The sequence below is a fragment of the Notechis scutatus genome, chromosome 12, assembly GCF_049901735.1.
Source record: "Notechis scutatus isolate UNSWTSFEM ecotype Mainland chromosome 12, rNotScu1.2, whole genome shotgun sequence".
NCBI classification, from domain to species: domain Eukaryota; kingdom Metazoa; phylum Chordata; class Lepidosauria; order Squamata; family Elapidae; genus Notechis; species Notechis scutatus.
This window is the reverse complement of record NC_142020.1, coordinates 16,815,092-16,841,264: the sequence shown is the minus strand read 5'-3', so window position 1 is coordinate 16,841,264 and position 26,173 is coordinate 16,815,092. Positions and strand designations below refer to the sequence as shown.

At 56.6% G+C, this 26,173-nt stretch overlaps 1 protein-coding gene and 1 long non-coding RNA gene across 13 annotated transcripts in view; one reads left to right on the top strand and one right to left on the bottom strand.

Annotated features, from left to right (window-relative positions):
• Nucleotides 1–11,393: 11,393 nt before the first annotated feature.
• The window catches only part of CLEC16A (C-type lectin domain containing 16A), a 36,629-nt gene continuing 21,849 nt past the window's right edge, over nt 11,394–26,173 (bottom strand). For 5 of the 11 annotated variants that reach the window (XM_026683370.2, XM_087942311.1, XM_087942315.1 and 2 more), the window contains 4 exons: nt 25,274–25,478; nt 24,804–24,968; nt 17,794–17,940; nt 11,394–12,442 (listed from right to left, as the gene is read on the bottom strand). In XM_026683370.2, the coding sequence (XP_026539155.2) occupies nt 12,144–12,442; nt 17,794–17,940; nt 24,804–24,968; nt 25,274–25,478 (816 nt within the window). In that variant the 3' untranslated portion in view covers nt 11,394–12,143. Of the gene's footprint in view, nt 12,443–14,752; nt 14,892–17,793; nt 17,941–22,158; nt 22,382–24,520; nt 24,659–24,803; nt 24,969–25,273; nt 25,479–26,173 lie in introns of those variants that run through there. The other 6 variants (XM_087942314.1, XM_087942313.1, XM_087942312.1 and 3 more) reach the window with 5 other exon arrangements.
• LOC148129669 (uncharacterized) lies at nt 13,520–17,724 on the top strand. Of its 2 annotated transcripts, none has more exons than XR_015745201.1 (3): nt 13,520–14,167; nt 15,394–15,537; nt 17,210–17,724. It is a non-coding gene; the product is annotated as an uncharacterized LOC148129669 (long non-coding RNA). The 2 variants fall into 2 exon arrangements; XR_015745200.1 differs by having other exon boundaries at nt 14,062–14,167; nt 15,394–15,495; nt 17,210–17,388.

The window sequence follows — 26,173 nt, the reverse complement described above, 5'->3', positions numbered from 1 at the left end:
CAACCAGAACGTGGCTCGCCTGCTGCCTCTGCTTTTATGGCACACTCATCTCACTAACTGCACCACCGCTGGGTGAACAAACTCGGTTTCTTGGTCTGCACGGCTCACTGGTCCATAAAGGAACCACAACACGCTAAAACATCCAAAAGCACCACATGTGTTGCATGCAGACAACCGCTCTGCTTGGTGGCCTTGTGTAATGTTTTGCCTAGCAAATTGCAGCTCACTGAGCTGGTCCCTGGGTGGGGGAATCTGCTTGGTCTACAAGAGCCAGAGGGGCTTCCCTCAATTCCCGCCACTCCCCTGGCCTGAGAAGGGCCGCAGAGGCCTGGACTGGCACTGGTGCTAGGAGGCCCTGGGACTGCAGAGGCCGGCCGGCCTCCGTGACTGGCTCCTTTCCGAAGAAGTGGGGGAGCAGAAGGGAAATGCCCAAATTGCCTTGTCTTCATCCCAGGCCATCGCAGCTCTGCAGGCCTCTCCTGGCCTGGAGCGTCTTCGCATTTCCTCTGGGTGACTCACAACTGGCTGGTTTTCTCTGGGGAGATTTGGAGGCGCTCAGAGAGAAGTTGACAATGCAGCCCAGGGAAGGAGAATCGGCCGTTCCTGTTTTTTGTCCGGGCCTCTAAGAGTATCCGTTTCATGTATTCATAACTCTGTTTATACTTATACCTGTTATCTAATAACCGCTTGACAAAATAAATAAATAAAAATAAAAGAAGAGGTTGAAACCACTTCCTGTGGAGAGGAGCCAGGATGAGCTCTGTCCACCCAGGCCCGCCACAGAGCGCACAGATTGGCCTTCCTGCTGTGTCAGCACCTGGGCCAGAGGTTTGCCCCCCCAAAGCCCAAGGACAGCCCCCCAGAACCAACGAGGACAGAAGACCCACACCTGGAAGGACAATCAGCACAGGTGGGGCTGGAAGAAAGGAAGCTGCAAAACTAGCCCCCCTGCCTTCTCTGCAGCCCAAGGGAAACGGGCTGAGAATGGCCCCCCCAATGCTGGGGCTCCTGAGTGCTTCTCCCTCCAAGGGAAGGTTTGCGATCCGGTTCTCCTGGAGGCAACGGAGAATTCCTCCTCCTCTTCGGTTCTGCTCTCGGACCTCCAGGCTCCACTTCTGGGTGCTGCTTTGTGTAAACATCAAGGGGTGCAAAAATGGGAACGGCTGAGCTTACCGGCCTCTTCCTGTCAAAGCAAACACAGAGCAGCGATTTCCCAGGAATTAGCAACAGGGAGGAGCTGCCCTTGGCCAAAGGGTGGAGGTTGGGAGGGGGCATTAAACCAGCTGGAAGGCCCATGAGAGAAAACAGATAGAATTATGTCACCCCTCTTGAAATCAACCACAAACTCAGCACTGAGGACAGAGCAAGGCTGGCCCTCTCCACAGCTCTTGAACGCACTGAGAGGGTCCCCCGCCATGAATGCTCCTGAGCGCCCCAGGAGGGCAGCGCCACTGGTGAAAGATGCTGCTGCCCCCTTAAGGCCTCCCGGGGACTCTTAAAGCAGCCGCCTCTCCCCCCCCCAAGTCTTAAATGGCTGCTTTAATGAGCAACAGAGAGAGGTCTGCACTGCTCTGAATCGCTTTTCAAATCACGTTCAAGGATCCAGAGCTGACGAAGCTGCCTCTAAAACAGAGGGATGTTTAACGAATGAAACCCTGTCAGAACCCCTCGACATGAAATAGCCCTTCTCAGAATTCAGAGCAACGGAGCTCTGCCCTCCCGGGAGCTTTCTAAAGGGCCTCTTTCAGCAGAACAGGCCTCCTGCAAAGGCCGTGGCTGCTGTGGTTTTCAGCCACCAAAATTGTTCCGAAAGAGAGAGATGGAAAAATGGAAACGATGAAAAGGAGTTCTTGGAAATGGAGGTGGGGCTGGCAAGAGGAAGCCGATTCTGGCGAATTCAGAGGTTGCTTTCAAGAGGGGACCCGGCTGGCCTGCTCCTTCCGCACCAGTGAAAGCAGACAAATGAAACACAGGAGGGCTGAGCTGGCGCCAAAGCTGAACCTGCCCAGGGCTGGCTGCATGCCAGTGGGTGTGATGCCAGGCCAGGAGTGTCTGCCACGCTGGTTACCAATCCACCCCGCAAGGGTCTCTGGGCTTTCCCGCCCCTGGGACCAGCCGCACATGTGGGGAAGAGGGGTGAGAATTCTGCCTATCGGTTTGGCTACATGCTTCATTTCAGAAGGCGCATTCTTGTGCCTCCACTGAAGTGTTTTTCCCGTGCAGGTCTGCCTTGCGATACACAACCCACCTGGAATAGAGGGCGGGGCCTCGACCGGCACAGCCTTTGGCCTGGGTGACAAAATGTTGTTTTCTAAGAGCCACATTAGTCTTCAACGTGAATTCCTTACAGCCCCTTTTCCTGGGCGGAGCGGAGGATCCACGCATGCCAGGTCCAAGGAATTTCTCCTGAATCCTTTATAAAACTTGGGAATGGGTCTGTGCTTGACCTTGCACATGGTTGTGAGTGCACACACACGAAGCCTGGAGGGGGAGCCAATTTGTCCTTGGTCTCCTCTGGAAAAGCTGGCTTTCTCGGAAAGGTGGCCAGCCCGAGGCAGCCGACGGAGCCCACCTGAAAGCGAGAGAGCCAGCCGGTCTCCCAGCTTTGGAGCCAAGGCCAGAAATCCCCTTGCGGAGAACATGCAGTGCTGTCTGCAGGTGTGGAGGCAGGTGAGGTGGTCCTGAAACACCCCTGAGCAAGAGGGAGAGGGAGGTGGGAAGAACCTTTCAGGGTCTCCAGTTGGTCTTGTGGACCAATACAGAGGACTAGGGGAGAAGCTGCCCGGTCGGTGCGAATGAAACTCAAAGTTATGGGTGCTGAGCGCAGGGCCACCCAGCCATCAGGAACAACACCCCTAGAGGTGCAGCAGGCCGGCTCCTCAAGTAAGATGGCCAGGTGAGAGGATCGCAAGCAACACGAGACCGGCCTTTGGACCAGAGACTTCGCCTTAGACTCTCTTCCATCCTCTGCTGCTGCTGCAGCATCCAACGCCCCCCATGGGCTCCGGGGGGGCAGAGCCATCCCAGCTGCCAGTGCAAGGCAGATGGGGTGTGTGTGTGTGAGGCCTTCTCCTGTGGGTTCTGCATCTTCCCCCATGGCCTCCTCACCCGATGCTCGCCCGACTGTTGCCTCACCCTGTGCTGCAGGGTGAGCCCAGTTGGGCCAGAAGTCCCACAAACTCTGGCCGTTTCCTTGAAAGGAGCCCCGCTCCTTGTTAGGTATAACATTGATACCAAATATGGTTTGGGTGAATAAATATATAAAACTTAGATATCATGGTTTAAGTGCTTATCACTTTAAGCACAATGCTGCAGGCAATTAGCCGATTAAGGGTGCGGTTAGAAGTTACAATATAAGGAAGCATTAGAAGCTGGAAAGCTTACTGTGTGTTACTGCGACTAACTGTGTCTTACTGCGACTAATTGTGAGTGCCTGTGACTGAACTGTTCTTGTTTGCTACTGTTTGCTGATTTACTGCGTAATTCTACTGTTCTACTGTTTGAACTTCTTGCTGAATATCCAGCGTTTGTTCCTCTGGAGAGAGGCACCGGAGGAGGAGAAGATATCTTTATCGGCTGATAAAGATATTGCAAGGACTCTTAACTTGGACTATACTAGTGAGTCTTACTGGATGGAAATACTGTGAATGACTTAATGGACTGAATGACAATGCTTTAAACTCTAAATGGATTAAAAACTATTTAAACTACAAACAGTGTTTGTGTTCAGTGTGTGTATACTCTGGGGCCCTTCCACTCTCGTTTGGCTGCCTGGTTTGACTACTGCTGCAATACTCTGCTAGGGGTTAATCCCCAAACACTAACATTCCTCCTCCCCAGAAGGGATCCTGGAGGGGCAGCCAGGGGCCGCTGCAGGGACCCCGGTTGGCTCTCTCGAAATCCCAGCGCGCCTTTCTCCTGGTTCCTGCTCCACCCAGAGTGGCCCAGCCGAGGGCCGTCCAAGGGCCAAGCCTTGTTCCATGGCCCACTTCCGGACCCAGAGCAAAGAGGACCAGAAGTGGGAAGAAGCTCCCTCGTGGCTGAGATGGGAGGAGCCCTGGGCAGCAGCGGCAGCAGCAGCCGCCATCGGGCGGGCAAAGGACCCCTTGTGTCCTCAGCCTCTGCTGGCCCTGACTTGGAAGAGGAGCTGTGGGCGGCTGTTGTGGCTTTAAGGCAAAAAGGGAGGAAGCCCAAACCTCCCTGGTGGCAACTGGGTGCGCATCACTCTTCTGGAATCTGTTTATCTGGACTTCGTGGCTATGTGGGGTCATAAACCCCTGATGCTGCAATGCGGACTCCTGGTTTAGAATCCACAAGGCTTATTTCCAGGGAAATGGGGCTGGAATTGCAAGATCATTTACTTTTGATTGTCTTGATCTCTCCAAGGTTCAGGCAGGGTTTTTCCCTCAGGCCCCTGGAGCAGGGATCTCTTGCCCTCCCGCCAAGGGGGCTCATCTCCAGCTGGGAACAAGGACCGGCTTCCAGGCAGGCCATGCAGCATGGATGGGATCAGCCCCCCAACGGCAGGTGCCAGGGGCTGCTCTCCCCTCAGAGGGCCGCGGGGCCTGCTATGGCCAAGCAAGAAACATGAGCCACAGGGATGGGGAGCCCAAGCGGCCGAGACCCACTGCCTCAAAGCACATCTGGGTCTGAGGGTTGCTCTGGGGTCTCGGCTGCTCCCTGCCATGGCCCTGCTGCCTGGGATGGAGTGGCCTCCTGCAGCTGAGGACGGCTTGGCCCCTTACTAGGCAAGAGGTGGCCACCAATCCTACTCGTTCTCTCTCCCTTGCTTCAGCCCAGCAAGCAGCTGGTTCCTTCCGCTCCTGCTTTGCTCCGCAGAATCTCTCTGCTGGCTGCTCTCCTGGCCTAAGCTGACATCCCAACCCAGGTCCAAAGCACCAAACAGCAGCCCCAAAGGGACCCAGGCAGCCCCAGAGGAGAGGTTGGGAGCAGGAGGCTCAGCTGGATGCAGGCCAGACACACCTGGCGCCCCTTCCCCTCCTGCTAGGCAGCCTGTGGAGGACAGACCCCAAGGACAACGGCCCCCGTCTTGCCAGGGGAAGTGGAGTTCGCTTCCCTTGGCTGCCTCACAGGGCTCTGCCTTCCTCTGTTTTCCAGGAACTCGGATCATGACCCAAGAGGGCTGGGATCCAGGCAAGCAGGGGTGGGAGGCTACCGGTTCTGTCCGGTTCTAAAGGACCAGTAGCTCTGAAGAGCAGCAGACACTGAACCGGTTCTGTGTCTGCTGCTGTTTGGCCCAGCCGCCTACCTGGGCTCTTACCTGTCCTTCATTTCCTGCTTTTTCAACCTCAGTTGCTTTGCGCGGCACGGCTGAGGTTGAAAAAGCCGGGGAAAAGTGCCTTTTCAAATGCTGTGCACCCCCGCGTAGCCCTTTTCAGCTGTCCGGGAGGCACAGCTTTTTTTTACACGCGCGCACAGCGCACGTCAGGTACGTGTGTGCACAAAGTGTGCATGTGCGTGCAAAACGTAGTCACCGAACTGTAGTAACACTGGTTGAATCCCAGCCCTGCAGGCCAGGCTGTGTGGCCCCAGGGAGCTGCCATGGCCAAAGTGTCTTCCGGTGGCCCTTCACTCCGGAGGCTCTTTGGGGAGGGAAAAGAGAAGCTGTGGGAGGGGAGGGGCTTCCTCCACTGCCAAAGAAGACTCACCTGGGAGCCTGCCAGGCGGCAGAGGCAGAGAGGAGAGCCAGCAGATCGAACTGAGGCCGAGGCCAGAAGGAGAGGCTGGCTCAGGCTCATCCCGGCTGCTGCTGCTGCGGCTGCTGCTGCTGCGGCTCCAGGCGGTCTGAGCATCCTCCCAGCCGGGCCAGCTCAGGAGGGCCTGTGAGCCGAGCCCAGCGTGTGGCTTTGGGCAGCCAGCAGGCACTCCATTCCCATCCAGCCCTGCCCTTGACCACCCCCCCCGGCTGCCCAGAGCCTCTCCCAGAGGCCCCAGGAGGTCCCACCTGTGGCACTTGAGGGCCAGCTGCTTGGTGGGCTTCTCTGCCCTGGATCCAGAATACAGCCGGAGCTCAGTTGTCTGTCTGTGAAATGGGAACGTTTGGCAAGTCAGAGCATGGAGCAATCGCAGGGAAGGGTTGGCTGTCTGCTCCTGGGACCGTCACCTGTGAGGCGGCCATGGGGGCCACCAGGGCCAAGGGTGACCTCCAGGTGACCTCAGGGAATGGGCAGAGGGACGTGGAGATGGCAACCCCATCTGGCACCACGGTGGCCTTTCAGCTGGTGACCAGCCGCGTAAACTGCAGGCTGGCTGGGGAATTCTGGAGGCTGAGGCCGCCCACCTGAATGGCTGAGGTCGTGAGGCCCTGTCCTAATTGTGGGCTGAGGCAGGAGCGGCTGTGAGGGACACATAGCCACACCACCTGCATTATGCACCTTTTCCACCCATGTTGTGACATTTATTTTTCTTCACACTGTTTTTTTGAAAGAGCCACGTCCCGAGAAAGGGGCCAGCAGAGCCAGAACAAGCAGGTGTGGAAGAACAAGCCGGCTGCTGCCAGCTGACCTCAGGCGGCCTCTCTGCCTCATGGCGCCTGGCGAAAGAGCTGTGGCTTCTGCGTCACCTGCTCCCCAAGGTGTCTTTCGGACAGGGAGGAGGCTGGTCGCTGCCCTTTCCAAGCTCTGCTCATCCCTGCAGCAGCTTCGGCCCCGTCCCCAGCATGGCCTCTGCCCCCTTCACCCGGGAGCGGAGAGCCTTCCTGGGCCTGAGTTCGAATCCCCGCCCCCTCGGGTGCCAAAGCAGTGACCAGGGGTGGCCCCCTCCTCTCTCCTTCCAATTTGACAGCAGTCAGAGCCCAGAGGAAAGAGCTCCAACAAGGTTGGTGGAAACGGTTTTGTCAGGCTTTTCTAGGGAAACTGAAGCTGGATCCTTTCCAGCACTAAATGCTTCCAAGGAACAAACACTTTCTTGACGCTTAAACAAAGGAGCGCTCAGAATCTGAGCCAGAGTCCGGCCAGGGAGCCCCCAGAAGGGTTTGGAGCAGCCCCTCACCCTTTCTGGGGGGAGGGCTGTGGGGGGCGCATGAGCCCCCCCCCCCGCGAGACTTTTGAGAGTGTGAGGAAAGGCTTATTTTGATGGCGGGTTGCCCAGTCAGCCAGAGGTTTGGCCGGCTTTGGGCATATTTGTCTACCTATCGAGTCTTTCCCGAGACAGGACGGTGCCTGAGCGTAGTAAAGGTCTGGTTGCAGGATGTGAGCTGTTCCAAGCTTTCTTTCCATTATCATTGGCAGCACTGGGAGACGAAGCCCACTGCTGGGTCCATGTCAGTTTTTGGATCTGTATTTACTGCTTTGTCCTTTGTCCTTTGCCTTCCTGTCCCAACGAAGGTGCAGAAGACCAGAAATTCGGGCCTTCCTGGAGTGTGTGCAGATGCACCAGGCCCCATGCCTGCTTGGCGACCCCCCTAAAGCAACCCGCCCCCCCCAGTGCCCCTTCCCCACTCCTCAGGCTCTGTGAGGGTCCAGGCGTGGCTTGGCTGCAACATGGAGAGCCCACCTGGACCCCGTCACCGGCCCCTCCCCTCCTCCTAGCAGCGCCTCCTCCATTGCCCAAGAAAAGCCGATCAGCTGAAACAGGGCCAGCCCGGCTTGGCACAGGGCCACCGGGGTGTGCCTGGCCCTGAGCCAGGGCATGCTTCTTACCAAGAAAGAGGGCGCCTTCCAGAGAAGCTGGGGGAATAATTAAGCAGAAAAGAAAATCACACAAAAGAGCTGCGGGCTCTGTTCACACAAGCGTTGCCCCAAAAGTGCCTCGCTAGCAACTTGGGTTCAGGGGCTCCTTTCGACAACTGGATCCACACTGCCCCAAACCCCGACCCCCCCGCCTGTGCCTGGCACCCCCTGCCCCTTCTGCCGGATGACCCAGGCAGGAGCAGGGAAGGCACGCCAGGAAGAAGAAATGCCCTGGGCCCCACCGCCATCGGGCATTCCACATTCCTCGGGTCAGGGGCAAGAAAAGGCAGGTCCCGCTTCCGACCGGGGCCGTCTCATCAGGTTGGCTTCAGGTTTGAAGGAAGAAGCTTGCACCAAAATGTGTGTATACCCGAAGTGCACTTTTTCATCCAGCATTTTTGTTTTCAGTATTGTCAAGTATACATACTTCATGCAAACCATTTCACAGAAGCCAGGTGTCTTTTCAGGAACAGAGCAAAATTTGGAGAAGCAGGGGTGTTCTTTTCCTTCTAACTGAGCGTTGCTGTTGGTTCAGAAAAGTGGAATTAGCTATGTCTAAACTTGATTTAGATTAAATTAGTTTCTCCCTTAATTCTGGGGAAGTGAGGTATACTTTAATTCAAGTTTCTGTACAAATGAAACTATGGAATCCTAACAAAAGGTGTCAAAATTATTTAAACTCTCTAATTGCAGGTCAAGGTCAAGGCTAACCGTTCTGGCCCTGCTCTCTCTGCCCAGGGGACCCTGCCAAGACCTCAAAAAGGAGGCCCTGTCCCAGTGTAGGCAGCCTTGGAAAGTGAAAGAAGCTGCCGCGGAGGAAACAGAAACTCTGCCCTCTGATCTGGACCAGAACTGACCGGCTGAGACAGGCCTCTCCTCAGCTCTGAGCCCTGGATCCTGCCAGAAGCCCAGAGGGGCTGGGAGAGCAAGCTTTGGCCTTGCGGTGGGCTCAAAAAACCCGCATGCGGGTGGCAGGAGGGGGCCAGGAGCTCCGGCAGGCCTGACTTACGACCCTTCGTGGCAAAGGTTGTGCCCGCCTGGGCCTGCTCTGAGCCAGCAGGTGCATCATGAGGAGGTCTCAGCACAGACCAGAGCCAAACAAATGGGACCTTCTGCCAGAGAGTCGGACGCCCCCCACCCTTTCCTGGCCCTAAGACTTCTGCACGGGACGAGCAGGGCGGCAGGGCGGCCCAGGGAAGATTTCCAGCCAGGCGAGAGGCAGCAGGAGACGAGGGCAGGGCAGGCTGGGAAGGCAGCCCTGATGCCAGTCAGATCCTTTATGATCCCTGGTATGACTTTGCCCTCTTTGAACCGGCTTCGGAGGACTTTGACCTTTGGGTCAAGCAAGTTTAGGTCGTGCTGCCCTCAACCAGCCCAATTCTCTCCCCAAACGGTCAACTCCGCCCGGCTGTTGTGCCAGCCGAAGCTCAGGAAAGAAACGCCAAAGAAATGCTCTGAAAAGAGACCCCCCTCCAAGAGCTTCATCCTGTGCAAATGTGACCCCCCGCCACACCTCCCTTTTCTCAGGCCTTCTCACCCGGCAGCCACGGGGATGCCACCTCAGGGGAACCGCCAGGGTTTCTGCATTCTGCCGGCAACTTGGGGGCTAGAAGATCCGGCACCCCGGCTACTCCTGGTCCCCTCAGGACTTTGGGGGCAGCAAGGAACAGCCCCATCTCCAATCGAGCAGGGGCCTCTTCCTGGGGAGCCACACAGGGAAGCTGCTTTCTGGACGAGGGAACCGTGGGAGCCGCCGGCAGTCTGCGGCTCCTTTTGGGAGGCTGGGGGGGAATCACTCCAACTCCCCCAGGCCTTTTCCTTCCGCGAAAGGCCCTGTCCAGCTGTGGGACCATTTTTGCCGTCTCTTCTGTGACCTCCCTGCCCCCTCAGAGAGAGCTGGGGTTTCTCTGTGGCCTTATTTGGACTCGCACCTTCCACTTCCCTCTTGTGGGAGGGCCATAAAACCGCTGCAGAGTCAGGGAAGAGTCCGGTGTTCGGGAACGGGACGTTCCGTGCTTGGGCAGCCCTGGGTGCTGGGAAGGGCCCCGGCAGGGAAGCCAGCATCCTCCCGCTTGGGCTCCTCTGCAAAAGGCAATACACAAAGAAAACGGAGCTCCCACACTTGAGGCTGGGGACGATGGGTTCTGGGACGCTACCCACCTGGAGAGCCCCCGGCTGCAGGGAAGCGGAGCTGCTCTCCTTGACTTGGGCCGCCAGCCCAGAGCTGGACCCAGAGGGCACTCGGCTCACCCAGTGTGCAGGGCAGAGCCAGCCTCCTTCTCAGGACACGGCAGGCCAGCTGAAGGGAGCCAGGAGAGGGCCAATTCTCGGGGGCATGGAAGGGGATCTCTGCCGCAGCAAGGGCCAAAGGCCCCCCATTTCCTCCTCTGGGTCTCCAGGAGCCTCCCCACAGCATCTCTGCTGAACAGCACCAACCTCTGGGTCTCGGCCTCCTGGCATTCGGGGCTGGGCAGTTAGTGAAGGAAGAAGGATCCAGGGATGGGGGGGGTTGGGCCTTGTGCAAAACGAGCCCCCCCACTCACAAGGAGCCTGCCCTCCGAGCCCATTCTGCAGGTGGGCGGCCTTTGGCCTGGCTTCCCAGTCAGTCATGCGGGCGGGGGGGCATACCTGGCTTCTGAAGCTCCCCACACCCGCCTGGGGATACCTGCAGACGTGGCTCGTGCCTCTCCTGGGCCAAAGGTGGGATCCTTTGTGACGTTCCTGGATTCTGACTCAGCTGGGACCAGGATGGGGCCAGATTCCAGCCATGACTCCGAGACGATGGTGAGTCATGCCGTGGCAACTCTGCCCCACTTGGAGGGGTGGACTACAATCCCCAGCGTTCTCAGCTGGGGTGGCGGGCAGGCCCAGCCCCGACCCCATTAGCCCACCCAAAAGGCTGGGCCAGGCTGGGAGGCAGAGACCTAATGCCCAGCCCGCTTCCTCCTCTGCTGCTGGGCACGTCCCTCACAGACTGCGCGGGGGGGAACTTCCTGAAAACACAACACCCCCAAGGACTTTACTTTCTGTTTGTGAAGCTGCTGCTGCTGCAGCTGCTGATTTCCCAGGGATTTTTTTTGGGCCGCTGTTTGAACACGGATCAGCTGCTTTCCTGGGAAATCATCCCTCACAGACAAGTCAACCTGGGCAGCCTGGATAAAAAAAAAAAAGGCACTAATCGTTGAAGAAGCTCAGAGGGAGATAACGGGGGAGAAAGACAGCCACGTTCCTATCTGCACCAGGAGGGAAACCGAATCACAGCCAGGAAGAAACGGCCAGGATCGGGGAGGGGGGTCCCCAGCTGATTGGGATGGGGGGGGGTTACAGGGTCTCATTACAGGGAAGGCCAATGGCTCTCCGGGGACCCCCCCTCCTCTCCTGGGGCTTAACCAGCTCTTGCCTCCCCCCCCCCAAGAAGAGTGAGGTCCGTGAGCATTTCTAAGGAGGAAAACCCGGCACCCCCCCAGGAAGCCACCCAAGGACTACAACTCCCAAGAAGCTCCAGGCAACGGGGGAGGGGCGAGCCCTTGCCCAACCTTTCCAGCTCCCCCATGTGACAATGAGGGGGCAGAAGCCAAGGGGCCCCTCATGAAATGCCAATTATCCGTTTCCCCCTGGACTCATTGGGGGGCTTCATTTGAATGAGCTGCGGCTGAGATTCTACTCCCCGCCCCCCAAACCAAAGTGAAACGAAGGACAGGATCCGTAAGCTAAAATATTTTACATTCCTCTGAAATCCTTTACACAAAACTCTTGAGGACATTCCTCCGTGTCTTCCCCCAGAGCAGCCCTTCAGTTGTATGCAAAAAAAATCCAAATTCTGCATTTGTACATCCCCACCCGGAGCAGATGGGTGCGAACGACTTCAAGTTAAAACTGTTTCTGCAGGGAATACACACAAGCGGGGTATTAAATCGGAGGGTGCTATGAATACAAGCGGCCAGCTCAGCGGGGATTTCTCTCCTGCCCTCTGATCAAAGGGACCCAAGAAAAACGAAATTGCAAAAGGCTGCTAGCCAGGAGAGTTCTGCTCAAAGAGAGTGTGGGCACACGTGTGTGTGCGTGCGTGTGTGCGTGTACACGGGCATTCATGGGGAAATCCCTCTTTGCTTCCTCGAGGCCGGGCGAGAGCGGAGCGTCTGGGGAAGGGAGCCGGCAGGGGGCTCTGTGGCAGGGGAGCTTCGGCTGGCAGCAGCCGGGACAGAACCAACCGCTGAAGAAAACCCCGCAGCTCCTTCCCAAACGTCCCCAAGCCCTTCGGGGGGCACAGCAGCAGCGTCCCACAGTTGCCTCCTATGGACTCCTCCCTGAAAGAAACACGGATTCCTCTTTATTGGTTCAGAGAACTGGGCGACTGGCTGTGTGGGGCAGATCAGCCGGAGGCCTCCAGCAATGGGCGCCCTGGGCGAGGCCCGGTTTGCCCTCCGCCTTCGGCCACCGCCCGCGCAGCGGCTAGGACGGCTGCTGCTGCTGCTGCTGGGGGTCCGCAAGGGCCTCCGCCTCCAGGGACTGGGCGGTGCCCACGGCAAGGATCCTGTCGGCAGCCACGGGGGGCACCAGGGTCAGCGACTCGATGCTCAGGCTGTCTGTGCTGTCCTTGGAGATCAGGGAGATGGTTGGCTGCGGGGCAGGGACCAGGCTGGGCGACAAGGTGGCCGTCTCCGCTTCGCTCCTCGAGTGGCTCTTGCCGGGTCTCAGGTAACTGGATGAGGAGGAGGAGGGCAGGGACTGCTCCAGCGTGGCCGAGTCATCTGTGGAAGGGGAGGAAAGGGCGCCGGCCGTCACACTCAGAGGAAGGGCCGCCAGGTGCCCTGGATTCGCTTCCCTCGCGCCCAACACCCTGGAGGGTCGGCCTGGCACACAGGCAATCTAGGCCAGTCCTGCCCAAACCTGGGTACAAGTTGGCTAACCCAGGGCTGACTCGCCGCTATCTGCCCTTCTCTCTCCCCCCCCCTTACAGGTTTCTCCCTTCAGTGAACTGCTTCCTCCCTGTACCCTTGGAGCCCTCCTCTCTTTTCCTTGAGGATTCCTAAGGGCTTCTGAGCTTTGCCTACCGTCCAAAATGCCCCTTCACGGCCCTGAGCCTCCCCACCTCCAGCCAGGGTGGCCTCCCAACAGGGACTCCACCGAGATGCCTCTCTCCCCGCAGGCACGGAGCATTATGGCCTGGGCCTCTGTGCCCCAGGGTGCTGGGGTCTCCCTTGCTCCGCCTCAAGCGGGCATTTGAGAGGGAGGAAAGGAAGCGGGCGCCACCTGAAGGAGAGGAGCAGAGCTCTGGGTCAGGGTCTCCCTCTGACCCCTCCCCCAAAGAACCTTCAGCAGGACCCTTGCTTGGCGGGGGAGGGGAGGGGCACCCGCAGACCCCTCCCACCGAGAAGGCAGGGGGCATCCAAAGCTTCAAAGGGGAAAAGCAAAGGGGAGAGGGGAAGAACCAGTCCAATGAAGGGGGGAGGGGGGAGGGAAGGCCTCCCGTTTCTTAAGAGGCCCCCAACCCAGGAAGAGGGGACCCTCCCAGATTTCCTGGAGGAGGAGGAGGGGCTCCTCTTGGAGCAGAGAGAGCAGGCGCTCCGGGAAGAGGCCGCTGGGTGAGGAAGGGAGTCAGTCGCACAAGGCACCTGCACTGCTCTGCCTGGGGAGGGAAGGGAGCCCAGTTCCCTGCCCAAAGTGGCCCCGCCGGGGATGATGGGGAAGGCAGTGATGATGATGGGGATGATGGGGGGAGGCCAGGAGGCTGAGCTGCTGGCACCTGGAAGCAGCCCCTGCCAGGTCAGCCTTTGCCCTGTGTGTGTGTGTGTGTGTGTGTGTGTGTGTGTGTGTGTGTGTGTGGCGGGAAAGAGCCCTGAAACTCCCGGGAAGGCTGCTCCCGGCCTGAGCGCAGATCTCTCGGCCTGCCGGGGGCTTCCTCTGCCAGGGGGCCCAAGGCCAGCTGCTGTCCAGACCGGTTGCCTTGGCTGTCCCTGGCGTCCCTCCTGCCAGGGAGGCGGGGCCACGTCTGCAAGCCCGGCTCTTTCCTGACCAGCGAAGGCAACCTTGGCCTTAGTCAGGCTGATCGGCTGATCAATAATTGGCTCCCATACGTTAAAGCCAGCCCCTCTTCCAGCTGTCCCAACGTATCGCCAGGGAAAGGCTGGGCCTGGCGGCCCCACGGATTCGGCTGCCAGGAACAGGGCAAGGTGGGGGTTGGGTAGCTCGGGGTGGGGGGCTGGGACAGGCACTCAGGGGCTCTTGGCAGGACGACTGGAGCAAGGCCCAAGGCCCCCTGGGCTGAGAAACCGGCTGCATGGTTTGGCTGGGCGCCTCATTGCCAGCCAGGCCAGCCGCCTCTCGGCCCCCGAACACATTTCTGGACCCAGGCGCAGGGCAAGAGAGCTGAGTCTTTTTCTGCCACTCCACTGCAGAGAATTTTTTTTTCTTGCTGGGAAACAGCCTCCGTCTGTCTCGATGTCTCCGGAGGAGCTGCTCTTTCAGCAGGTCAGGTAAGGCCCCCCCCCAGACAGGGTCCCTGGGCGGAAACCGGGAGCATTTCGTCAGCTGAGGAGGGAGGCGGCCACATGGGAGAACGGGGAGGTCTTGGCAGGGGGGACCCTCCCCATGGAGCCCCCACCCCCAAGGAGTAAGAAAAATGGGGGTTTCAAAATTAAAAGATGGGAAGAAAGCCACCCTGGGCTGAGAGCAGAATGCAAGTAAAGCCACGTAGCCACCAACGCATTGCACATCCAAAGGAAGAGCCTCTCCTGCTAAGAAAACCAGCTGCCTTCAGTCCAGCCGGGCTCCAAGGTTTCAGGTCCCGCTCGGTTTACCTCCCAGCAGCTCCGGAGGTTTCGGCAGGAAGAGGCGCCTCTTTCCAGGGGCTCCCTGGTTCTGAGCGCCAGGCCGGCTCCTCCCGTGGCTCTGTCAGATCCTATCAGACGGCCCCCCAGAGACCTCTGCCCCCAAGGGGAGGGCTGCCTTTCCTTCCTGGAGGGGGCCCTGAGGAGGGGAGGAAAGGATTTTGGGGTGGGGGGGAGAGGCCGCCCGATTAGCACAGGATCCGGGTGCGAGAGACGGGTGCACAAAAACACATCCACGAAGACACCTGCCTGAAAGGGCTTGGCCAGGACGGGGGCCACTGCAGCTGGACGGCCTAAACCCAGTGTCCACCATGACTGTCAGCCTCTGAAAGACTAAGGACTCTCCGGCGTCCTTTCCTGCCCGGCCTTACTAGAGGGAAGCACAGGGAGATATCATAGGAAGCCTTCCACAACTGGAGCGGGGAGGGGGGGACAACAGGAGGAAGGAGACAGGAAGCAGGAGACGTTAGAGGGACAACAACACAACCGCCACCAAGGCAGAGACGCCGGCCGCCCCGCAGGGACCGTATCCTCCGCCTGCCTTGAGGACGGGGCCCCAAGACAAGGCCGGCCTCCCCACTTACAAAGGAAGCAAGCGTGCTTTTTCACGACCACAATAAATTATGCGGTGGAGAAATCGATCTTTTTGCATAGCAGGCCTGAAATCCTGCACCTGGAATACAAAGCTAAAAGCACGGCTTCGTTGATTTAAACCCAAAAGACGACATGGGAAGCAGGACAGAAAAAGGCTGGGACAAACACGGAATTTAGCACGCGAAATGGCCTGGGATGTTATTTGGGGGTGGGTGGGTGGGGGGCGAAAGGAGAGGGGGAAGGCACTGATGTTGCCTCCTGCTTTGTGCTCTTCTCAGCACTGCCCACCGGGATCCGCTCCGCCTGCTTTCGGTATGCAAAGCTCGCCTGAGCTCTCAACAACTCCAGTGTGGTTGCACAACCCAGCCGGAAAGCCCCAGGTGGGTGAAGTGAAGAGACTTTCCAGAGCTGAAGTCCTGAAAGTAAGGACGACCGTCCACCACGGGCACCTCCAAAGATGGCTGACCGCGAATGCTGGGCCTTGGGGGGCAGCCTGGCCGCCTCTGCTCCCACTTCACACACACACACCTGCTAAGCAGGCGTCTTCAGGCCGCCCAACCCATCCCATAATGGGATGGCTCTGAGGCCTTGACTGGCAGAACTGATATAGCAGGTGGACTTTGCTTCCCTGCAGCCTGGGCCGCCTGGGCCTGGGGCCGCCTGTCCTTGGCCGGGAAAGGCCAGTGGGGGAGAGCGAGGGGGAGACTCAACCCGCCATGGAGCAACCTCGGCAATCCTTTTCCTCTCTGTTCCACCTTTTTGTAAAAATGGAAGCAGCACCGGGGACTTTGCAGCCATTCTCTCCAACGGCCACCTTGGTGAAAGCGAAGGGCTTTGGGGAGCGGACTTTGATCCCAGGGAAAGCACCAAAATCCCCTTCTGAGCTTTGCCGCAAACGGTCTCGTCCTAAACCGAAGGGACTTTCCTGGGTGCCCAAAGGCCAGCTTCCTCTTACCAGTTTCTAGGGGCTGTGAAGCATTTTCCCTGCAGGGAACCCAGGGTGCAGCCAGAGCAAAATCCTCTGACTGAAAACCAACAAGGGAAAGTGGGGAAAAAGCGAAGCTGGAAGTCTGCCAGCCTCTTGGGAGTTGCCTCATTATCCGCTCGCTCCTCCGATTAGACCGCACACTTCTCAGTTCTAGCCTCCTTCCCTGAAGACACCCCTGGGAAGGGGCTTCAGTCATTCAGGGCCCCAGCCTATTGTTGGGGGCTCTGCAAGCCGCTGAGAGGGGGCTATAAAAGCGGCCTATCCGTCGAAGGGCTGCTGCTGCTGCGGAGGCATTTCTGGTTATTTCACAAATGCCTGGCTGAAGGGCAACCCCCCCCCCCCAGCCCTGTGCTGGGTTCTGTCCTGCGCTCCCGCTTTCCCGCCCTGTGGGGTCCACAGCTGAGAGGCCGGCGATGTGGCCCAAGCAGGGCAGGGGGGGCACAGCCTCCCCAGGGAAAGGAGCCTGGTGGCCAGCAATGCAGTTCTGCCTCTCAATGCCCCCTCCCCCTAGCTGGGGAAGCTGCTGCCCCACTCCCTCAATTTCTCCTCCCCTGGGGAAGGGCGACCGAGCAGCCTTTCTCAGTCATGGCCACTGGAAGACCCGTGGACTTCAACACCCAGAATTCCCTAGGAAAGCCTATGCTGGCTGGAGAATTCCGGGCATTGAAGCCCACGCGCCTTCCAGTTGCCACGGTTGAGAAAGGCTGCTCTAGGGAAACGACTCGCCCGTCATAGGCATCTATCTTTGGTTTGGGAATAGTCCTTTTTTCCTTCCCCAGAATTCCTGTTTGAGGACCAGGTTTAAGGTCCCCAAGGCAGAGAGGAAGTAAATATGGAGGGGGTTCCTTGGAATACTTTTAGGGGGGGGGGGGTTTTAAAGCAAATTACCACTTCTAGGCACGACACAGGAAGGCTTCGAGAATGAGGCTGGAGCAGGTGGATTTGGGTAGGGATCTAAACCTGAGTTTTGCGAGAGGGATTTTGACAGGAAGCTCGGCCTGCGAGTTCTCCCCCTCTCTTCCAGCCTGAAAGCAACACCCAGGTTGGCCCTCTGCTTTGTCCCAGGACACAATTTTGAAATCTTATTTTCACTCTTCCTCCTGCAGCTACGGCCTGGAATATATCTACACAAAAATTAAGAACCTGGCATCAAAAACGTGTATCAAAGAGCAGAAAAATAGGAAATTTACGTGAATCATTTTGAAGGCTTTTTAAAAACACGCATGGTAATGCTGCAGCCATATTAAACCTGACCTCTACGTTCCTGCCAAAGAAGGTGGGAGGTGAACAGCTTCATTGCAGAGAAGCCAAGCCGGCTCCTCGGGGCCCAGGCTGGCGGACAGCTTGGAGCAACGTTCCTTTAAGGGGCTCAGGATGACCCCTCCCTCCTGTTAACCCAGCCCTGGGGAGGGTGGGGTCAGCCCTGTGAACGGGGCGGGATCCAAAGCGGTGAGGCTTTCAGGCAGTACTAGTTCATTTGTCCGAACTGCAGAGAAGCTGTTTCCAAGGAAAAATAACTTGGCAGATCGCTTTAAATGTGTTATGCTTTCCAGAACAGTTGCTTAATGAATGATGGTATTTGTACAATTAAGCAGCTTCATTAAAACCTCAAGTGGAGTTCAGACCGCGTTTATGACCCGCCTGCTCGGCCCCCCCGAGTCGCCTGTGCTAGAAGGCCAGGTGCAGATACCTGAGGGGCTCTGTGCCACGGAGGGTGTGGATGCGGAGCTGGCCACGGCCGAGTCGCAGCACCCGGTGCTCCTGCTGGACGACGGGGACAGCGAGGAAGAGGAGGAGGAAGGGGTGGGCTGGTTGAGACACTGGGCCACGGCAAAACCTGCAAGAGGAAAGGGGAGCAGAATTCACACAGAAGCCGGTGGCGAAAACATGCAGGCGCCTTCATGATCGAAGGAGACTCCCCAAGGCTGCAGGGAGGAGAGAAGGGCAGTGTTGGGGGGTGAACCGAGTCTGGCGTCAACAGGGCAGGCGATGCGGCTTCGGGAGGGGCTTCTCAGAGCTGCAAGGGAACGGAGCCTCCTTTCCCCAACGGAGCCGTCGTCTCCACGTTTCCCTGTAAACCCCACAGGAAGAGGACCAGCTCACACTCTCCCCCCCCCCCCTACCCCCCCAGCAGGGGACAGTTTGCTCTTGCCCTTCACCTGGGCGAAGCAGGCAGGTCTTTCCTCCCGGGTCAGCTGCCCACCTGCAAGACGGGCCACTCCAGAAGGCCAGGATTGAGCCAGGGGGCCGAGGCCTTGCTGGGCCCCACGTCTGCCAGCTTGACAATCCCATGGGCCCCCATGGACCAGTCGCTCGGTGCACCGGGAAACGCCAGGCAAAAGTCTGCTTGTTTCCCCAGCTTGGCAACATTTGAAAAGATAAACAAGGTACCCAGTAACAAAACCAAAGAGGTGCTGAGCCCAAAGGAGCGGCTCCTTAGGAACAGAGACGGAACCAATGATGACGGCAAAGACATAAATCATCCTCATGCTGCGGAGCCTCCTGCCCCAGCCCCCTCGGGGGCAATTCCCGGGAAGGAGGAGGCGCCACCTCCTGCTGGGCAAGGCTGATGTGCAAGTGAGGTCAAGGGCTGGGGAACATGACTGGGCCATGAAGCTGTACCTGGGATGTCAACTCCCCAACTCCACCCCAACATCGCGAATCCACGTGGAAGATCAAACACACTCCAGCATCCCCACAGCCAATGACAAACTGCCTCCAACCACCATTCTGGGTAAGTGCCACCCAATCAAAACAAACAAACAAAAATCCCCACCAGATGTTGGACTCAGGTTCCCGAGAAGATTAACTGGCATTTAAAAATAGTTCCTACCTCTTGTGACTGTAAACCCAGTTCTAAAAATAGGAGGACAAGGCTATAAAAAGCTCACCAGCTGCAGAAAGGCTGAGAAGGGCCCGCTGGGCAGAACCGGCTGGGAGTTTGGCTAGCCAACTTCCGTTCCCCTACGGACCCCTCCTCGCCTTCCTCCCTGGTGGGGGATTCTGGGAGTTGAAGCGCACGCCTCTTGAAAGGGCCTAGGTGGAGAAACAGGGCTCCAAGCTCAAAAACTGCCTACGCTGCACACCCAGCCTTCCCCGGGGTCTCTGCCCGAGCCCCCTACCCCTCTCTCTCTTTTCACACATCGAAACCCCCCCCCCCCAAACAGTGCCGCATATTCATTTACACCAAGAGCTAGCGGGGGTGGGGGTCTCTTGAAGGCTGCTCTCCAAAGGAGCTGCTGCTAACTCGGAGGCAAGAGACTCCAGGGACGAGCAATGCCTCTATTGATTGGCAGGTCTTTCTGGAAAGGGGTGGGGTGGGGAGGGAAGAGGCCGTGATATTCCTTGATTGCCCAAGGCTGTTCCGCTAAAAGGAACCTTTTCAGAACTTCTTTGTAAGGGGAAGGCTGGGATCGAGTGGGGAAGCTCCACTCTTAGCACAGTGTTTAATCTACGCGGGTGACTCACTTCCAACTTCCTCCATTTGCCCCGTTTATAGTCCTCCCTCCGCTAGCCTGGAAGAGCTGATGGCCTTCCCAGCAACGGGTGTCCGCAGCTTTCAAGACCCTCCCGGGGACAGGACTTCCGGGAGCCCTCCCACCTGTGACTCTGTCCTGCTTTGTCTCCACACTCACTGCATTGACCTCCGCCCCATCACCTGAAGGGATGCCCTGGAAGGGCTCCACGTCATCCATGCCACCCAAATGATGGCAGCTTTGTTTACCGTTCTCCGTGGCGACGCAGAGGCCCACAGGGTGCAATCTCCAACCCCTGCATGCCGGCCTCTAGCTGGCGCCTCTGTGGTCGGGACTTTGGGGGTCTTGCTTTGCAGGCTCAGCAAAGGTGCAGAGTTTATGTGTCAAATGTCTACGCTGCCTGGCTCCCAACCATTTGCCCTCTGCCCAAATGCTGGCTGGAACCAGGCTGAGCTCCTTGAAATCCTTGCGTAACTAGAGCTCACTCCATGTTAAATGCGCCACAAACAAGGGAAGCTGGCAGCAACTAGGAGAGGAGAAGGGAGCAGGCTGCTCGGCAAGGCCCAGCCTCCTCTTGGAACCAGATCTCCAGCTGAATCCCCGACGGAGATCTGAGAATGGGATCATGCTTAGCTTGCCACCTTCAACTGAAGAGATAAGAAATCTATGAAAAAGATTCTTTTCTAACAAAATCAGCAACAGGAAACAGCACCCATGTCTGCCAGAAAATACAATACTTTTGAAAACCACAGCTTCACAGAAGTCGATAAGCCTGTTGTGCAGGCAGACCTGGGGATGCTCCACTGTCTAAAAACCAGCTGTTCACGGCACCGGCAGAGTGAAGGCATTTGTCAAAGAAAGTCTTCTGCCACCCCCCACCCCCCCTTTCAGGAAAATCACTGTCTCAGAAGGCCAATTTCTAGGAACAGACATGTCGTTCAAGTGCTGGAAGTCAATAAAATCTCAAGGTTCAGAAAGTGTGTTTTCAGAAAACGTTAAGCAGTGCTAAGCGGAAATGGTTGGTATTTATTATTACAAGTAGATCGTGAGAAGACAAACATAGTTACATCCGGATCACCAGGTCATGAAAAGCCAGGTGACAAAATTATTTTCTTATTCAGGACAAAACTTTTCAGACCCATCACTTCTCATCTCCTCTAGATAATTTAAAGCCAAAGAACTTCAGAGGGGCTGACGGTAGTGGCGATTTTCAGGAAGTGCAGAAAAAACCCAACCCTGTGATATTCGACTGCAGAAATAAAGAGTGTTTTATTTTTTAAAAATGAGGAGAGTGTCCGAAAGGAAATTGACAGGGCAAGTTAAGGGGACCAACCCTTTCCACAACGCACTGTCTAAATGGGCCATGACCCGACTTTACAGTCCTCTGAATCAAGGGATCGCTCGCTCTCCTCCAGAGATTATTTGGCTTCAGGAATCTGGTGGCTGAACTTGAAACAGAACAGCCCCCCCCCCCCACCCCCAGTTCAACACAGGAGAAAATCAGTGATCAGTGGCTGCACGGAGAATTTTAAGAGATGCACCCCCCCCGCAAACCCCACCTTTTCTTCTGCTCTACATGAATTGTGGTGATTCAATTTCCAAGCAACAAAGATGACATGATAGTCCGCCCTAAGCTCTACTGTGCAACAGGCTACAACAGTTAAAAGGAAAAAGAAGACGACACCTTAACACCCGGCCCCTCCAGGGAAAACCACAGAAACACCCGGCTCAACTCGCCTGTGCATCACAACAGCCTTCCCAACAGGGTTACAAAACCCCACAGCCCTAAACTCTCCCCACTCTTCCCCACAGCCCTGGGGACAGCCTGTGTCCTGGGCTTCCAAGGAAAACAGGAGCCGGGCTTTGCCTCTGAGGCAGGATGGCCCAATGCTGGGCTACCCGGTTCATGACTCTTTCACAGGGTTTATGGGAAATGGGCCTGCAGGCTCAGCGACCGTCATCCAAAATAACCAGCAGTGCCATAAAGCAGAATGTTGTGAAATTCCCTGCTTTGCAATGCAAATGAAGGAACAGGGCCTGGGCTTATCCTCTTCTTCTTCAGAAACACTCATTTGGCTACCAGGAGGCCAATTAGCACAAAGCCACTTCTCACAATCCTATCAGATGGACTGTGTCATTTACAACTTCTATGGAAGGACACCTCATCATCGTGCTGCTGGTCCAAAGAGGCCCTTCCTGTTTGTCAAGGGAAAAGAAAAGCTAATCACAGCCACTTGTTTACCTAAAAGAGGCGTTTTCTTCTTCTTCTCCTGAAATCCTCGGTTGCATTGCCGTAAACTTGGCTACCGTAATGCGGTGTCAGCCTTCCAGCTAAAAGGATTTCGAAAGCAGAACTGGGAGAAACTCCCCCCCCCCCCGCCCCAACCCTTATGAAATGGTCAAAGGACACGGTTCTGGGTTAAGGCCCAAGGGATCGACACCAAGGCCCCAAAGGCCTCGGAGCTTCCCCTTCGGCCGTTGCCACCTGCCAATCCTGCTCTGGACCAGCTGGACGGAGGGAGCCCCTGTCCACAGCCTCCTCAGCCCTCCATCCCGGAAGGCCAGACGGGTACAGATTCTCGGCTGTCTTTAGTGTTCCACGCTTCCGCGCCACGTCTTCCCCCCAGTCCGTGGAAGCCTGATTATTTTTCTTCCTATTCGGCAGCCTCCATCCCCAACAACAGCCGGCTTCTCTCGCCTATCGCTTCCTCCTCAAGCAAAGGAACTGGAAGTGGTGGTGGTGGCGGCAGTGGCAGCGATGAGGAGCGGGGTCCCTTCTGAGGAGTCTCTTCCTCTGCGCCCCTGCTTGCAAAAGAGAGTGGCTCTCATGTAATGAACCTGCCCAGGACGGACCTTTAACCACCCCGGCTCCGGCTGGGGGCCAAAGCCATGCCGGGCGGGGCCAGGAGGCCTCACTGCAGCCTCGAATGAGCTGGGGCTGCTGAAGGGCGACGAAAGGCTTCTGACCCAGGAGGCTCCCTGGACCAAGGAACCGTGGGGGGCTGCATCCTCCTTCACCACTGGGGCCTGCAGGGAGCAGCTCCAGGGGGCTTTTCCAGTGCAGAAGCCACGGGAGGCGATGGCTTTAACAGCCTTCTCTGCGCTGGGCAAGAAGGGAGCACAAGGAACGCGCCCCCCCATCCCTGTTTCCAGCCAGGCGGAGTGGCTGGGATGAAAACGGGAGGTCTGGACTGAGCTACAGAACTGACAGCTGCTAGGAGGGCACACGACCCTGGTGGGCACCTTGGGCCTCTCAGCCAGAACACGCAAATCAGATGCCAGAAGCCGGTTTCTGTGGACGCCGTTGATTCTGCCGAATGCAGCCTGGGTGGGTGGGTCCCAACAAAAGGGAAGCCGAAGGGAGGAGACCCCACCCCACCCCCACCTTCACAAAATGACACACCTTGCTCATACTGCCAAACACCTTTGCTCAGAACTCAGGAAGCTGCAACCAGCCACCTGCTCAGGGGGTGGCCCTTGCCCCCAGCCCCAGCCCCACTGGGAGGTGTATGAGGCCCCAGCCAACTCCTTCAGCCCAGCCCTCCACAGAACTGCTACCTGTGGCCCCTTCCAAGGACCCCCCAAGGCCCAGGTCTAGGGAAGGCCCCAGTCTGGAAGAAAGCACCAAAGGGACCGACTGGAGCCCCCAGATGTGTGGCTTTTCTTCCCAGCGCAGCCCTTGAAGATCCCCTGAGAGAGACCATGGTTCAGCTGTCCTCAACTTTCGGTCAGTCCAGCTTCCTGGCGCCTAAGCGTGCCAGACGCATCGCTGGTACGAGCATCTCCCTCCAACCGTGGCCACCGCACGGTGCGACACAACTGACGCAATTCCCGTCCCTTGTGCAACGACCGGCACTCTTGCCCACAAACAAGCAGCAGCTGTGTTTGTCTCAGCCTCCAACAGACAGACAATTCTGGAACTGCAGCTCCAGTGCATCTGGAGGCCGCCTGCTGGAAAGGCCGCCCAGCCCTTCCCCAAGCGCCGACTGGGCTTCCACCTGAGTTCCATGCAGGTCCTGCCTGCCTCCTGTCCAGCACGTCCCTCCTGGCTCCTTTTCTGGGTTGGGTTTCCTAGCCGGAGGGCACTGCTAAAGGGTTTTTTTAGGTTAGTCTAGGCAATATCAAAAGAAATGTAGTTAATATACTCTGGAATGATCAAGGTTTTGCTTTGGTCCATCAATTTGGGTCGTTTCATTCTTTCAAATATCACTTTCTAACATTATAGGATCTCTTTTCACAACCACACAGTATAAGAAAGAGAATCACATCTACCTCGAATGAATGCTTATAAAAAATCGGTTTTAAAATATTCAGTATTCACAGGAGCAGTAAGTATGTTTAGGCAGTAAGCATAGGTGACAAGAGGAAATTTGATTTAAATTAATGATTTAAACAGCATAGTTTCCTATCTTTATTAAGTTGAAGATTTTAAACAACTTTTGAGTTTAAAATCAACAAATTATCTGTTTTAATCAACAAAAGCAGAGAGTTTCAGGGGACAACTTCTATGGGACCCGAGACGTAACAAACACAACACAGTCAACTGCAAATAGAAGCACCAGGCTTAAATGCCTCTGCATATATAGATATATAAAACAGAACCAGAAATGATGGACACAAAGGATATTAAATAATCTAAACGCAACAGCTGCTACCCACGGGGTTCTTCTCACACACTTTTAAGTCTCTCCCAACTAGGCTCCATCCCAAGCAGACTCAGATAAATACGGTACTTCTTTAGAGAAACAACAAGGCAACATTGGCACATATCTGGAGCCTTTAAAAAGTCTTGCTGGAGAGATGCCAGGTTGCTATAAGCCCTCAAGAGTCTCCCCACCCCCACGCCACCCACCCCCAAGTGCCCACCAGGACAGTCCCTCAAAGAGTTTCTTTTGGTTTGTATGTAAACAGCACCATCAAGTTTTAATTATTTTTTTGTAGAAAAGGTTACTTTTTTATTTTTGCATTTTAACTCATTTCATTTATTGTGTTTTCGGATTCTGATTTTTCTTCTCATGTTACCCTGGCAGCATTCTTGCTACAGGGTGGCAAAGTGAAGATTTTTAAATGAAGATGCATCTAAAAATAATACAAATATTATCGCAGAAAGAGAATGCCAAAGAACACCAGGTCACACCTTCCTCTGCCACAATGCGGTAACCTCACCGTGGCGTCTTACCTAAGATGCACCCAGGGGAGGAGGAGGGAGGCGGAGGGAGCTTACCTGGGACTTTGTCAACCGAGGCAAACACCGAGCGCTGCACAGTTGGGTCACAGCTGCTCCGTCGGGCTTGCTCGTAAAACCGGAATGGCAGGTGTGATGTGGCGGCTGAGCTGTGTCCAAAGCCCATCACTTCATTGGCTGGCTGGACGGGCAGGTCCAGAAGCGCTGGGTGCAAGAAGACGCATGTTACGGTTTGGCTAAGAAGCTAAGAAAGCCGAGGCTGCACGAGCAGGCAGGGACGCCCAGCCCCTTGCCTGGAAGGCCTTAAGTTCTCTTCCCTTTGCAGGCAAGTGCTCCTCCCTGGCTGGTTTACTATCACCTGGGAGCTGTGTTTCCACAACGGCTCTCTCTAGACTAGCCCGGAAAAGGAAAGGGAGAACCAAGAAGGGCTTCCGACTGATGTGCCCCGTTTGCAAGAGGGGAAGAAGCCCAGTGGGACCCCGAGGGCAACGAGGGGACCAGGCCGGTACCTGCTATTCTTTGCATTTTCATCCGCCGAGCCTGGATCCTTCCCTTGGCCAGGCGCTGCTTCGCAATGATGCAGCGGATGTGATCTGAAAAAACGAAGGTGGCCTGAAGGATGGGGAAGGGCTTGGAATGCGGGCTGGAAGCCGGCTTGTGTATGACGATATTCAGGGCCCGGCTGTCGTCTTCCACTCCTGTCACCTGCATGTCCTGGAAGGGGCAAGGAAGGAAATGCAGGGGGTCAGCAGAGACCAGAGCTGAGAGCCAAGATCCGGCCCAGGCACCTGAGCTTCCTTTGCAAAAGACAAGGCAGCCTTTCTCACTGCAGCCAAAGCGGCCCGCTCTGCCCTCTTCTATGAACAGAGAAGTTAGCTAAGCAAGGGGGCGTCACACTGACTGCATTCACACAACCCGCTAGCCTAGCTTCAGGAGTCGCTTCTTCTGCTTGCATGATACACAGAACAGGTTTGCTAACCGAAGGGGCTGGATTTGCATAAGACACGAAACAACCACGATGAATACAAATTGAGCGCCAGGGATTCTGCCCAGGCAGCTGCCAGATCTTTCCTTGAGCTGACTCCCCAGGTTGGGTGGAGCCAGTCAATTACGGCAAACGATGAACCCCAAATACGGTGTCAATAAACGGGAAGCTGGTTAGCCACAAACAAATACTGGCAAGTCTCCTCTTGCAGGGAACTGGGTGCACCAGCAGCCACCCAGGTGCATTGGACCAGAAAAAGGTAAGGCACCTGGCTTCGAGAGGGTGAAATAGAAAACGGCTACCAATCCCTGCTCTGGAAACACCCCAGTTGCCACTCTCACCTGAAAAACCCAGGAGTCGTCTCAGCACCTTCCGCCTCGGGAACCCCCGAAGAGTTTGGGGGCTTTTCTGGGCAGGAGACGAA